The sequence below is a fragment of the Labrus mixtus genome, chromosome 15 (assembly GCF_963584025.1).
Source record: "Labrus mixtus chromosome 15, fLabMix1.1, whole genome shotgun sequence".
In the NCBI taxonomy this organism is placed as follows: Eukaryota; Metazoa; Chordata; class Actinopteri; order Labriformes; family Labridae; genus Labrus; species Labrus mixtus.
Window position 1 is genome coordinate 23,085,284 of NC_083626.1, and position 14,029 is coordinate 23,099,312.

General features: G+C 39.6%; 1 protein-coding gene across 2 annotated transcripts; it reads left to right on the top strand.

Moving 5' to 3' along the window:
- Positions 1 to 180: 180 nt before the first annotated feature.
- mfsd2al2 (major facilitator superfamily domain containing 2a-like 2) lies at positions 181 to 9,318 on the top strand. Of its 2 annotated transcripts, XM_061057771.1 has the most exons (15): positions 197 to 332; positions 1,360 to 1,438; positions 1,534 to 1,653; positions 1,734 to 1,858; positions 1,961 to 2,093; positions 3,085 to 3,163; positions 3,251 to 3,414; positions 4,735 to 4,825; positions 4,943 to 5,064; positions 5,539 to 5,622; positions 6,214 to 6,297; positions 6,387 to 6,499; positions 6,737 to 6,880; positions 6,964 to 7,140; positions 8,266 to 9,318. In XM_061057771.1, the coding sequence occupies exons 3-15, from the start codon at positions 1,624 to 1,626 to the stop codon at positions 8,600 to 8,602; spliced, it is 1,683 nt and encodes a 560-aa protein (XP_060913754.1). In that variant the 5' UTR covers positions 197 to 332; positions 1,360 to 1,438; positions 1,534 to 1,623; the 3' UTR covers positions 8,603 to 9,318. The 2 variants fall into 2 exon arrangements, with proteins under 2 accessions (XP_060913753.1, XP_060913754.1); XM_061057770.1 differs by lacking the exon at positions 1,360 to 1,438 and having other exon boundaries at positions 181 to 332.
- The last annotated feature ends 4,711 nt before the right edge of the window (positions 9,319 to 14,029 follow it).

Here is a 14,029-nt window from a genome sequence, read left to right on the forward strand (position 1 = left end):
CAGGATAACTTATTTTTTTTTTAGCCAGTTCATTCTTTCTGTAAATATAAGTAGTTAGCGTGGATTAGACTCTTCACTCTCACACAGTAAGGAGTGGTTCGACCAGATTCCAGCGTGGCACAAGCATCACCTTAACACAAGAGTATCTGTGTCGAGAGAGCTGTCGTGAAACGTTTCAGACGGTTGAAGACTGAAGCTCTCGGTCTGCAGTCGGCAGTATTTTTTTTGTCTCACTTCAAACAATGAATCGTCTAAAGAATTTTAAAGATGAAGTTCGGACATTAAAGAGTCGGTTGTTAAAACAGAACACAGACAGCGTCTCATCACAGAGGGTAAGTTTTTAAACAACTTGTATAGTAGTAAACGTACTTATATTAAAATCAGAAGATTTTCATTAGTGCAGTAAAGGAACTTTTAGAAGTCTGAATAACATTAATGGTTTCATGTTTCTCTCTCGAATATATGTTTTGAATTCATCCTTTAAAGTAAGAGGTTTGGAGAGATAGTTTGTTTGATTGGATTACACACAAAAAAGTGAAAAAAATCTGTAAACAAAAACGACAGCAACAACCATACTCCTCAATCAAGACGGCACCATGAGAAGTAAGCCTCTTCTGTAACACTTTGCCACAGTGTATTCAATAAGTGTGAACCTGCAGTGAGGATGAAGAGAACTGGAAATACAAGCTGGTTTCTATTCTATGCATTCAGTTCACTGTGACATATCTTTATCTGATCATGGATTTTAATCCAATCCCCAAACTTAAAGCTCCTGTGAGGAGATTTAAGCTGGTTATGAAAGAGACTGAAATCCATTCAGATGCCTTTATATATATATCAGCGACGAGCAGTGCTGCAGGGTAGGTGTCAGAAATAGTGATATGGTGGACTCTTAGAAGAGAGCAGGATACGATAAGACACTCCTTACACGTGTGCTGGACAACATCAGTAAAAAGAGAAGGTGAACTGCTTTGGCCAAAATCGACACAAACCAAAAGTTTGTCACAGGAGCTGTTATCAATATGCAGTAGCACATTTTTAAAAAGAGCTTTCCACTGAATTTAAAAAAGAAATGAAACACAGAAAAAGCACATAGACCAGTATAAAATACTTAAAAATATATAAACTGCATAGGAATAAAAAAAAACAGACACACTCTTTAACTCCACCAGCTGCTGTAATAATTATCTATAGATAAGATATCTGGGAGGAAATCGTTTTTATCCACTTCTCCAACATTGTTCATTATGACTTTTGTTATTTCTCCTTCATGGATTCATCAATTTTCTTTTAACGTTCTCACACGACACAGTTGCTTATTTAATCAACCCTGTATTTTCACATTTTTCCAAATCACAGGTCAACTATTTCATTATCTGGAGAAAACAAGTTTTATCTTAGTATGAGGGGATAGTTTCTTTATCCCAGCAAAACAAAGGTCACATCCTCTTATTATTACTTACAGACCAATCAGAAGTCAGGAGTGAGCATACATTCTGCCCTGACGGTCCTCTTACTGTCTGCTCTTCACAGGGGTCGGGGGGAATTCCTCTGGCCAGGAAGTTGTGTTATGCTGCGGGCGGGGTCCCATATCAGGTTACCACAGTGGCTATAGGTGTATCCATGCAGATATTTCTCCTTGATGTTGTGCAGGTAAGAGTTAAAGTCATCCCCACATACAGAAAAATAAAAATGTTGTCAATTTAAGAATAAACCCCCTCAGCATTTCACAGATGGAGGCCTACTATGTTTCTATCATTTTGTTTGTGAGTCGGGCCTGGGACGCTGTGACGGACCCTCTGGTGGGATACCTGGTGAGCCGCAGTCAGTGGACCCCCATCGGCAAGCTCACTCCCTGGTTGGTTGGTTGGTCGGTTGTTCATCTTGAGTTTAGAGGCTGCTCGTCCTTGAAGCGCTGTGTTGAACTGGGCTGATGATGTTTTTGTTTTTTTTCTGACAGGCTGGTTCTTTCCACTCCGTTTGCTGTCTTTTTGTATCTGCTGATGTGGTTTGTTCCACAAGGCTCCATGTCTCAGGCTCTCACAGCACTCTGGTTCATCACAGCAACCTGCCTGTTTGAGACCCTCATGAGTGTAAGTGGCACTTAAAGGGACTTCTTGTACTGGTGGAAAAGGACATTACTTCAAGTAGGGTGCTTCAGTACAATTAGAGGCTTTTACCTCCAGAGGGGAATATTCACGTAAAGCTCCTTTAATTGTATCTGTAGATTCAAGCGACCTTTAAAATATAGATTTTGCATTTCAAAAACATGATATACTTAGAAATACAGAATACATTAAAAAAAAAAGCAGCTTTGCAGACCCTCATCACATTGAATGTCTTTGGTTGTTAACAGTTCAACCAAAGAATGATTTCCCCTCTTAACTCCCGAGATGATTACATAACAGGAGCTCTTTGTGGCACAAAAATACTACGGTGGCCCTGAGGGTCAAACCACAGGAACATTTCATGACAAGTCACAGTTCCTGAAATGTTGTTGAGTTTTTTTTTTTAAAGTTTTGGTTTGAGCCTCAGGGCCACCATATGATGAGATGTTATTTGTTAACAAAACGTAGAAAAAGCTCAAAACTGGAAACTACTGAATCTAAGGGCCCTCAGATTTAAGTTATGAACTTATGAACCAACCCAATGTTGGGAAGCATTAGATTTAACTGCATAATCACCTTTAACATTTTAAAAGCATCAAATAGAGTTTGCATGATGATGCTTTAGGAACATTTAGCTGGTAAACAATGCACTTAAAAGCATGTTTATAGAGTTTAACTTGTGCTGTGTTGACATTGTTATGTTGGTACTTTTATTTAAATAAAGGTTTTGGGTATCTCCTTCACCACTCTTCATTCTGATCTTTACATATTTTTTTGTTCCTCATCTTGTTTTCCCCCTCAGACATTGTTAACGTCCTCTTCCTCTTGTAACCATTGTGACAGTGTTTCATACTATTCTCATGTCCCTGTTGGATCTGTCATTTTGCTCCAGGGTTTGTCGCCATGGTTACAGACTTTCACACCATTTACGTGACTGCCACTTGGCGTCTCGTTCTCCTCTGTCATCCATTAACAGTGCTACAACGTCCCCTTCCTCTCTCTCAACATGTTCCTGGGGGGAGATCACAGAGACAGAGACTCTGCCACGGCCTACAGTAAGACCAACACATCCTTACTCCTCACTTAGGCCTAAACAGACTGTAAAAAGTCATCGTCCCCTTCTTCTTCTTCTTCTGTGGCAGGAATGAGTGTGGAGATGCTGGCGATGCTGCTGGCTTCTATAATTCAGGGTCAGGTTATTGCTGTGTACAACACAGAAAAACAGGAGGCCTGTGAACATCTGGACCAGGCTCATGAAACACCACAAAGCACATCTCCACCACAAACTGCATCTCTCAGGGAAACGGTAAAAGCTGTACTTCTATTCTTAAAAAAAAAAAAACAATACCGGTCGCTCTAGCTGAGTCAAAACTCAAATTTCTTCAGCAGCCTTGTAGCATTGCTTTGGCTCTGTGCTGTCCCAGGGAGATCTCGTTACCCTGTAATTTACTGTTCTTAACTCAACAAAGGCATTGTTGTGTGTTCATGTGAACATGTTATCGTGCACAACGACTAGTTTTGATTTAGTGGAATTTGCAAAAACAAACCATAAAAAGTCAATTTTAACTCTATCAAGGAGGATTATTGTAGGCTTAAGGGATAGTTTTATATGTATTAGGAATGTGGGGAAATAACCAGAGCACACAATAACAGTGGAGAAGGGTTAAAGTCTGAGGCTAGGCTTTCTTTAATGAATACAAAAGAGCTGTGATTCTCTCATTTGACTTTTGATTTTATTAGATTAAACCATCACTAATAACTATCTTAAAGAACTTGTCTTCTTGTGTCTCTCTCTCTTTATAGTGTTTGCCAAAGATAGCGACACTTCATTTCTAGATTAGTGTCAGCGTTATGTTGAAATCCACCACTGATCTGATGATGTAGGTGCATAAACTCTAGAACTTACTCACTCCCTCATCTCCGTTATTGTTACGGATCGAGACAACCAAGAGGAGGACCCAGATGCAGAACCAATAAAAATATTTAATTAAACAAAAAAGGCAAACAACAACTCACTTCAAAAATCCAATCAGGAGAGAACAAGGAGCCAACGAGTAAAGAGACAAACGACACCGACAAACGACAATGAACTTACACAGAGGGGGACGAAGCACAGGGACTAAATAGACATGGGGTAATCAGACACAGGTGAGACTAACAAGACACAGGCGAGGACAATCAGGGCAAACAACATGGAGGGAAAACACACAGAGGCAGGAATACAATACAAGAAAACACTGAGGACAACTACAAAACTAAATCATGAAACACTGAAGACACACAGAACTCAAGAACAAAACGCACTAGAACATAAAGAAACACTAAAATACAACACTAAATAAGACCAAATCATGACAGTTATGGCAGAACACTTATTCATAGGCAAGACTGCCAAAGAAATGACAACAATCTGCTGTTACCTTTATCACTGCCCTTCCCACTAGAACTACAGAAGCCCTAGGTGGACATGCATCCATACATTTCATGTACTCCATTTTCCAGTTATAAGGATTCATTTCCAGTCGCTTTTACAAGATCTCGACTGGATGCATTGAAAAGGGATTTTGTAGAAAGTTGTTTTTTGGTTGAATTGTCTTTAAATGTAATGTGTGTACTTTGGCACCAGGAAAAGGCTTTCCTGACCTCAGCGCTGGTCACAGGTGCTCTGTTTTTCCTGGGCAGCCTGGTTCTCTTCTTGGGGGTGAAGGAGCAGAGAGGCGAGTAAAGCAAACGTGGCCAACTGTCAGTGTTCAAACTGTATGAAGATGTTGATCTATAAGCTTCTTGGAGTTTCATTTCATCACTTCTCTTCTTCTGATATCTGTTATTTCCAGCGCCTCCCTGCTCTGATGACAAAGCACGACCCTCATATCTGACCTCTCTGAAGATGCTGACACGTCACATTCCTTACCAACGCCTGGTGCTCGGCTTTGTGTTCTGTGTACTTGCCTTTCAGGTACAGTTGAGATCAGAGCTGCTGCGTTGACTCTTCTTTAACTCCGCTCAGCACAGAGAGATTAAAGCTGTACACAGCCTTAGCCCACTTTATGGATATTACTGACAACATTAAAGTATGAGAATGTGTCTCCTTGTCAGACTAAATGTGTTACACTGACATGCTTGATTTGGGTTTAAACATTTAACTCTTAATTTTTTTAATTATTTGTACATTTTTTTATATGTTTAGCCTTTATGACTTGGCTTCTGAAATGCATATTTTGTCATCTTGTTTGTGTAACATTCACCAAAAAGCAAAGGCAAATATATTTAAGTCTCCTTGGTAACAAACATGATTCATATGGACTTTTTTTTTTCATTTCTGCAACAAGGTTTTCTATTTTTTTATTAGTTATTCTGCCTTTTCTGCTTGCATGTACTTTATGGTTATAAAAAAAAACAACATATTTTTACTTTCTGTCCCAACTCTCAGATGTCCTTGGGTAATTTTGCGCTTTTTTGCAGTCATGCAGCTGGGCTAGGGGCCAATTTCCAGCACCTCCTACTGGTTCTACTGGTGAGATACAACTACCGAAATAAACACACTGTGCTCGTAAAGATGTTTAAAAATTTATATGATAAGTAAGGGTGCTGAAAACAGCTCTGCTTGAAATCATTGTTACCCCGTTACTCCAAAGTCACAAGATAATATTATGATGTTCATCAGATGTGTATCACTTCATCATGCCAACATGCACACATGACATTTTTTGACATCAGTATCAACTGACAAAAGCTGAAAATGTCGGATTAAGTGGTAACTTTTATTGATCAACAATACAACAGACTGTACCTCAATAACTCTTCAGTCGTGAATCGTGGCAGTCAGTCAAGAAATGAACCTTAAAACTGAAATCAGGTGTGAACAAATGTACTGACACTCATTTTTTGTTCCTTCATTGTGATGCATGTGACGTTTGTGACACAATAAACTTACCTCCAAACAGGATAAAACAAGCTATTCCTTTAGAAGGCAGTTAAAGTCGTGTAGAGAAAATTGCGTGAAAGCACATGCAGGGATGATCTCAGCCTCCGTGCAACAGTCTTCTTATGAATTTTTCAGGATGCATTTTGAATTTTAAATGAAACAGTCTCAATATTTCCACAGGGTTCTGCCTCCATAGCAGTTCCTCATTGGCAGATGGTTCTCCTGACAATAGGAAAAAAGAAAACAGTTTTCATCGGACTGTCGGTAGGAAATCTGTGTACGGTACCTCGAATGATTCAAGTAGTTCCCACACCTTCTGTCTCCCTCTCACTGCCTCATTTTGTCTTTCCCAGCTCTTCATCCCAGCTGTGATTATAATCGCCTGTGTTCCCAGTAACCTGCCAGTTTTTATGATCATGTGCGTTTTGATGGGATTCAGCGTGGCGACTTTATTCTTGCTACCCTGGTGAGTCGGGTCTCTGCTAGGACACGCAGCCCTCTGTCCTCTCGAAGGCCCCTGTCAGATCTAATCAGTCTCAGGACTCACTGCGGTGCACATGAATCATTCAGTTTGCCTTTACCTGACCCTGGCCACGACGTTCTAGGAATCATCTATTTTGTTGACCAATCCGTTTTCTTCACCTGCAATGACATGAGTTTTTTTTGATACTGGATAAGTCTGCTTGTTCTGTATCTGCCTCAGGTCTATGCTCCCTGATGTAGTGGATGACTTTGCAGCCAATAATCCCTCCTGCAGAGACCTGGAGCCTCTGTTTTTCTCCTGTTATGCCTTCTGCAGTAAGCTGGCAGGAGGCCTGGCTGTTGGAATCTCCACGCTGGCATTACAGTGAGTCGATCAGTCTCACTTTACGATCATTTGAAGCCCATTTGAGGGTCTGCTTGAGGTTTTGTTTTCTCCCGTGTCGGCAGGTTTGTGGGCTACAAAGCAGGCTCGTGTAACCACGGCGACGGAGTGGTGACCGCTCTGATAGTGCTGTTCTCACCTGTTCCCATCGCACTTCTGCTGATGGGGATGGTCATCTTCTGGTACTACCCAATCCAGGAGAGGCAATGTTTGCAGCCCCAGGATCAGCTGAGCACAGTTCAGTAAGTGGTGACTAAACCTCCCAACTGGGAACCTCCCTTTTAAAATAATAGTGTATAAAATGAATTACAAAATAAAAACTTGAAGCGCCTTAAACCTTAAACGCGGGATTAAACTAAAAAACTTTCAGTCCATCTCCTCTAGCTTTTTTATGTCAGTGTATTCATTAAGATACAACCAACAAATGTACTGGTTGGTTTTACTTTCTGCTCTCATAGCAGAGAGCTCAGAAAAACCTCTACGCTGCCAAGCCACAAACAACAGACAGATAAACTGTAGATAGGGAACAACTGGTAAAGATAATGGATCATTAGGCAGCTAAGAGTATCTTTCCCAGAGAACTTGATGGAGAGCTCAAAGCGAGTTCATCAGTGGTTCAGAAACTAAGCTCTGGGGGATGAAAATGTTGCTCAATAACTGTTGGATACGTAAATAAGAAGCTGTTAACACCCTAACATATCAAACAAAAAAAACATGACATGATGTTGTTGTCATGTAAACAGTTACAGTCAGAATGGGATCACAGTCACAGCCGGGTCATTAACTATTTTAAAGCTTGAAATGATTCTGTTTTTGTGTTCGTTAGCACACCTGTTGATCTACAATTCTGCAAAGAAATTAAATTGAACAGCTTGGTACGTTGGAAACCTCACTTTTTCATTTGCTTGCCAAAATTTAGATGAGCAGATTGAATCAATCCTTCATCTCTGTAGTCTAAATAAAGCGGCAGCCAGGGGGCCTGTTAGCTAAGCTCAGCAGAAAGAGCAGAGGAACGCAGAAGAGCTGGTCTGGCTCTGTTCAAAGTTTGCCAAGAAAGTGAAAGCATATTTTCCAAAATGTAAATAAGGTTTTGAGGAAAACACTGAGCACTCAAAGCAGTTCATAAGAGTTCAATATAAATAGCTGTCGATGTACAGAAAGTCTTTTTAACAAGACGTTTTTGAGATTTGTCTGATCTGCATACACTGTTCCAGTATAAAGATCTCTCTCTGTAACTCTTTGTAACGCACGTGTCATAAAATAATACCTACATACTATCTGACATGGCACCAAATGTAACCGGTTACCGCACATCAGCTGTAGTAAATTTGATTGATTTGTCATTTTAATGTTCTTTCTTCATCCAGGCCAGAAGCTACATCCTCATCGTCGGGCTCAAGGGAAAACGCAGAGCAGCCGGCAATCCTGCAGCAGCCGTCAAATACCTCACAGTGTGACTTCAGTCATGATAGGAAAAGCTCAGTCAGGTCGTCTGTCCGTTCACATGCATCAAAGAGCCCCTCTGGAGAGTTCAGCAGGCCTAAAGCTGTTGTCCAGTCAAATGAAAATCCTCGATGTCATAAGCAGAGACTCAGCCTGCACCGGCACTCAGAGGAGGGAAAATTGGTGCGAAATTCCTCCCAGAGAGGTTCTGGGTCTTCCTCCAGCTGGTCAAAAAAGAAATCCAAAGTGTCGTGGGTTTAGTCAAGACGCCTAAGAGCGATGGTTTGACATTTTGGGAGATGTCTTCTTTTTTTTTTTTTTTTATTGCTGGGAGCTCTCATGTCAGTAAGTTAAATATGAGCCTGCAGCAAGCTGCTGTTTCAGCCTCAGGACTCAGGAAAGGAAACAGCTCGGCCTAATGAGTCCAAAGGGAACAAAGTTTACTTACCAGCACTTCTACAGCTCCAATTTGTCTTATTTGTTTTTAATCACTCAAAACTGAAGTGTAGAATTGACAAGACATTGTTTTACAAGAAATGAAGGAGGAGCTGTAACAGTTTTAAACATTGCGATTCAGTAAAGGCCCCGTATAGAAGGAGCTTCAAAAACACAAACACTCAGGCATACTGGTGTTCCCCGTCGTCTCTGACGTTACACATCGCCACCAACTTCACCCTATTTTCCTATCTGTTACTACCTCCAATGCCGGATCAGAGGCAGAAAGATTTCACCCTATTTCACGCCTCCGTGCCTTCCACATTGCAGACATGACGTAACAGGGGCATACATATCCCACCTTGAAGAGTTAATTGCCACTGTGAGGTAGAGAGATAATAACAGACCATGTACCTCTGAATCAACAATGTGTCATTGTTAGATTTTATTTATGGACAACAACTTGACTCCATAACTGTTGATGTGTAAATAGGTAACTCTTTGCAAAAACCTTATCATATTAAACTGTGATGGTATCTTAATGCTGTGTTTTGCTTTTGTTACCCCTAAGAGGACAAAATAATCAGTTATTGCAGGTTCATGCTGAACATCCATCCATTGCCTTCTGCTTATCCGGGGGCCAGGTCGCGGCGGCAGCAGGCTAAGTGGCTAAGTTGACCCAGACATTCCTCTCCCCATCAACACTTTCCCGCCCCTCCTGGGGGATTCTGAGGCTTTCCCAGGGCACACACTGTAAAAACATAAAAGTCATGATAACATACAATTCTAAGTTAGTTTAACTTCAAGTCTATGAAAATGTTGTTTTGACTCAATATGTCACCTCAACTAATTGAAAGTTTTCCAACTTTGAAAAGTGATTCATATTAACTTAAAAATGACGAGCTCTATTTTCGATTGAGAGGAGTATTATTCTCACCTCGGTGTAGTGAGGGGGTTTCGGGGATGTGGATGGAGATGTACCTGTGCTGGGCAGTGAGTCTGAACGTGCTCTTTTGTAATCTGGAGAGTGGCTGGATTTCACAGTTTTCTTGGTGAGTGAAGACGACGTGCTCATGATGCGATGAGTATTTTGGAACAGTGGTTGAAAAAGTGGTCGAGGTCGTCAAAACAATTCTCCAGGGGGACCAGGTCGGTTGAAATTGTATTCCAATTTTAGAAAAAGGAAATGGAGTTTGTAGAGATAATACAGAAAAAGAATTTGCTTCCAGTGACGCAAAATTACGATTTTTGCGTCACTGGAAGCTGTTAGCGGGGTGAAACTACAACGCTTGTTCCTCATATTTACGACCACTGAAGCTACAGACCAATCACAGATCAGTGGGTGGGAACTCACTTCCAGAATCGAAACTTAACGTCCGCCATATTGCTTGGAAGCTATGCTAACAGGCTCTATGGAGAAAGCTGATAATGGCGAAAAAATATAAATATCTTGAGTTTCGGCTGCTGGCCACCGGGGCCGCCACCAGCTCAGCAGCCGAGACATAAGGCCTGCCTGTCGGCGGCGGTGAGGACAAGGAGCCCGGGCCGGCTCGAGCTGGGGCGGACTGGTGGTGTCGGTGCTCTCACTGTTTGCCTGTGGATACAAACATAGAGTCTGTTTTCTGCCAGGAATTTCCAAGATCAATTCTGGAAGAAATCTCAGAATCAGTTGAGGAAACGGCCTCATGTGTCTGTAAATGTTTTTATTACTATATTTCTACTGTTATACTGTATATTTTGGAGAAACTGTGACGACCAAATTTCCCTCTGGGATTAATAAAGTATTTCTGATTCTGATTCTGAAATAGAGGACCTTCGTGGGAGCGGCCTACGGTGTGCATTCTGGGATTTGGTGTCTTTCATCCACATGAGCCAAAAAGACACTTTCTGCCTTTTCTCGGCCAAGACGGCGATAACTTCAAAATTTATTTCACACTTCTACTACATATATGACCCAATGTCAATACAGATTCATGTTTCAACGGGTGGAGTATCCCTTTAAGTTGGTTTCTAAAATAAAAATATGTATTCAGTTAAAATTGATTAATTAATTTAACTCAATATTTTAGTTGGATTCAAATTTTATTATAAGTATTCTAAATTTTTGATTTAAAAAATTGCCTTAACTAGATAATATCACAGGAACTGAATTGTGATTTAAAGTTTTGTTAACTTAAATATTTAAGTACAAGTGACTTGATGTCACACACACCACACATTCCAATCTGCACATTGCACTTTGACACCCTGGACACTTTACACACTGACACTTTACAGTGTTTACATTATTCTATATTCTATATTTTATATATTAAAATAATATTTTTTAAAATATTTTACATTATATTCTATTTTACTGTATATATGTGTATTAGTAATTTGAGTGTTATTGCATGACCTTGCGGAACAGTCTTTACATTTCACTGCCCATCTGTATGAGCATGTGACAAATAAGAATCTTGAATCTTGAATGTCAAGTTAATTTGACTAGAAATTTGTATTTCTTTGGAATAATCACAAATTTATCTCAACTTATCTTTTTAAGTTCAGTTAACTTAAAATTTTAAGGAAGCCCGGACACTAACTTTTTAAAGTTATAGCAACTATAGTTTTTTTTTTTTTTTTTTTTTTTTTTTTTTACAGCGCATGTATTCCCTTCAGCAAGCTCTAGGAGTACCACAGGGTCTCCTCCTAGTGGGACATGCAGGGAACACATGGGGATGCGTCAAGGAGGCATCCTAATCAGATGCCAGAACCACTTCATCTGGCTCCTATCCATATTATTATTCACACAATGATGGGGCTGTATGTCTAAAAACTTATAGAAAGACTATTTTTAAGGTTATACCACAACACCACATTGCTAAAAGGTAAAATAATATTTTTTGAAAGGGAAACAAGTCTGTTTACTTTTTCTCCTGTGTTGTCTTTCTACAAGAGTTGTTCATAATAACTTCGTAGGGGCTTCATGAACCAGAAATGAATCATGTTTCTGTTTTTTAAATAAACTCTTGTGCAAGCGAGTGCCCTGTACATATAGGCTTCATATAATATTGCTCCAACATTTGTTATAAATTAATTATTTTCCCCTTCTCCACCCAATACAAGTAACCTACATGGTTATGATGTTGCTTGCACTATTTTATCAGAACACATTTGAAACACATCTTCAACCTCTTAATGTTATTTACAATAGCCTCTGCAGATTTGTTTTAAGGTGTCCCTACCGAACTCATCACTGCTCCGTGTACAAAACTTTGAACTGGTTACCCCTGAATGCAAGAAGACATTACCATTGGCTCCAATTTCAAATGTATCCACTTCAATTTTCCCTTTTATTTAAAACAACATTTAACACCACATATTCTTTAAGACATACTCAGCAGCCTTTTTTTCTTGTTCCCAAAACCAATAAAGAAATCGGCAGACGAGCATTCAACTACAAAGCTCCCTCTGACTGGAACAATCTACCTATAAACATCAGAACAATAAATTCACTACACATTTTCAAGAAATCACTGCTACCTTTTCTCACAAAACCATGTTGCTGCTTCTAATGGTAATGTCTTCTTACCCCTCTAATATCTTGATTGCATATGTCACTATGTGCATCTACCTCTGATGACTTTGTGTGGGTGCTGTGGCTTTGCGGGAGGGATACGTGGGCGGATGGGTGTTTGAGAGCCTTTATCTTTATGTGTGTATTTTTTCCTTGACTGTCTGTATCACACTGTACTGTTGTGTTTTTGTTTTTGTGTTGGACCCCCTCGAAAACGAGATGGTTCATCTCAAGGGGCAATCCATCAAATAAACAGAATTTCTCACTATTCCTGAAAGAAGTGCCTTGAATCATGTTACTCTGCTGCAAACACTTATCTGTTAGACCTTCAAACATCAGTCAAGGTTTTCCATAAATTAGATTTTTGTTGTATGTCATGATTTTCTTTATGTTCTAGTGTGTTTTGTTTCATTCTTGAGTTCTGTGTGTTTTCAGTGTTTCATGTATTTATTTTGTAGTTGTCCTCAGTGTTTCTTGTCTTGTGTTCATTCCTTCCTCTGTGCGTTTCCCCTCATTGTCTTCACCTGTGTCATTAGTGTCGCCTGTGTTTGATTACCCCTGTGTCTATTTAGTTTCTGTGTTTCTTTCTTTCTGGGTCAGTTCATCCTGTTATGGATCGAGAAAACCAAGAGGAGGACCCAGCTGCGGAATCAACAAAAACTATTTATTCTTCAAAAAGACAAACAAAAACTTACTTCCAAAATCCAAACAGGAGAAAACAAGGCGCCACGGGTAAACTGACAAACACATACAACAACTGACACAGAAGGGAAGAAACACAGAGACTAAATAGACACAGGGGTAATCAGACACAGGTGAGACCAACGACACAGGTGAAGACAATCAGGGCAATCAAAGCAGGGAGAAACACAAGACCAGAAACACTGCGGACAATACAAAATAAATCATGAAACATTAAAGAGGCACTAAACCAGGGATGGGCAACTTTGGTCACAGCAAGGGGCCACATTCATTCAATTCTCACTGCCAGAGGGCCAAATTGTAGAATACAAAAACGATTTCAGTCAATTATGTCTCAAATTTAACTTTTTATTTTTATTTCTTTATTTCGAACGATTAAAAAATAGATGAAAATGAATAAACAAATGGAAAAAAATAAAAATCTGTATAAAATAAAAAAGCCAATTTCAATATAATACACATTTGACTCGTTCGAAAAGGGATAGGAAGAAGCCTAGGCTTGTCAAGTCCTACCCCCATTCTTCACCATTAACAAATGCAAAATCCAATAAAATAAACTAAACGGACAATTAAAAAAATACTCCAATCAAGCTATTAAGAAAAACAAAACAAAAACAGACAAAAAAAAAAGAACAACTCAATATAAACCAGTGATCAAATATTATTATGGACATATTTCTGGTTTTCATGATGTTATGGCAGATTTTTGTCATGTTTTCTTCATGTTTCCAATTAATTGATATGTAAAAATTGACCTGAGGGCCACAGTGAGGGTTGATGGGGGGCCGCATGTGGCCCCCGGGCCACCAGTTGCCCACCCCTGCACTAAACACTGAAATACAAAACTAAATAAGACCAAATCATGACAATATAGGCTATTAGACATTAAAATGTTAAATTATTTTTTCGCTCAAAACTATTTTCTAAATAAGAAAACAATTTATTTTTATTTTTATGATGAGCTTGTGCGGGGTTTTTTTTCTCCCTCAAAA

Coding starts and splice junctions, on each gene's coding strand:
- mfsd2al2 (XM_061057770.1), top strand. CDS start 243: ATGAATCGTCTAAAGAATTTTAAAGATGAAGTTCGGACATTAAAGAGT. Junction 3,415..4,734: donor CTGCATCTCTCAGGGAAACG/GTAAAAGCTGTA, acceptor CTTTGGCACCAG/GAAAAGGCTTTCCTGACCTC. Junction 7,141..8,265: donor GATCAGCTGAGCACAGTTCA/GTAAGTGGTGAC, acceptor TTCTTCATCCAG/GCCAGAAGCTACATCCTCAT.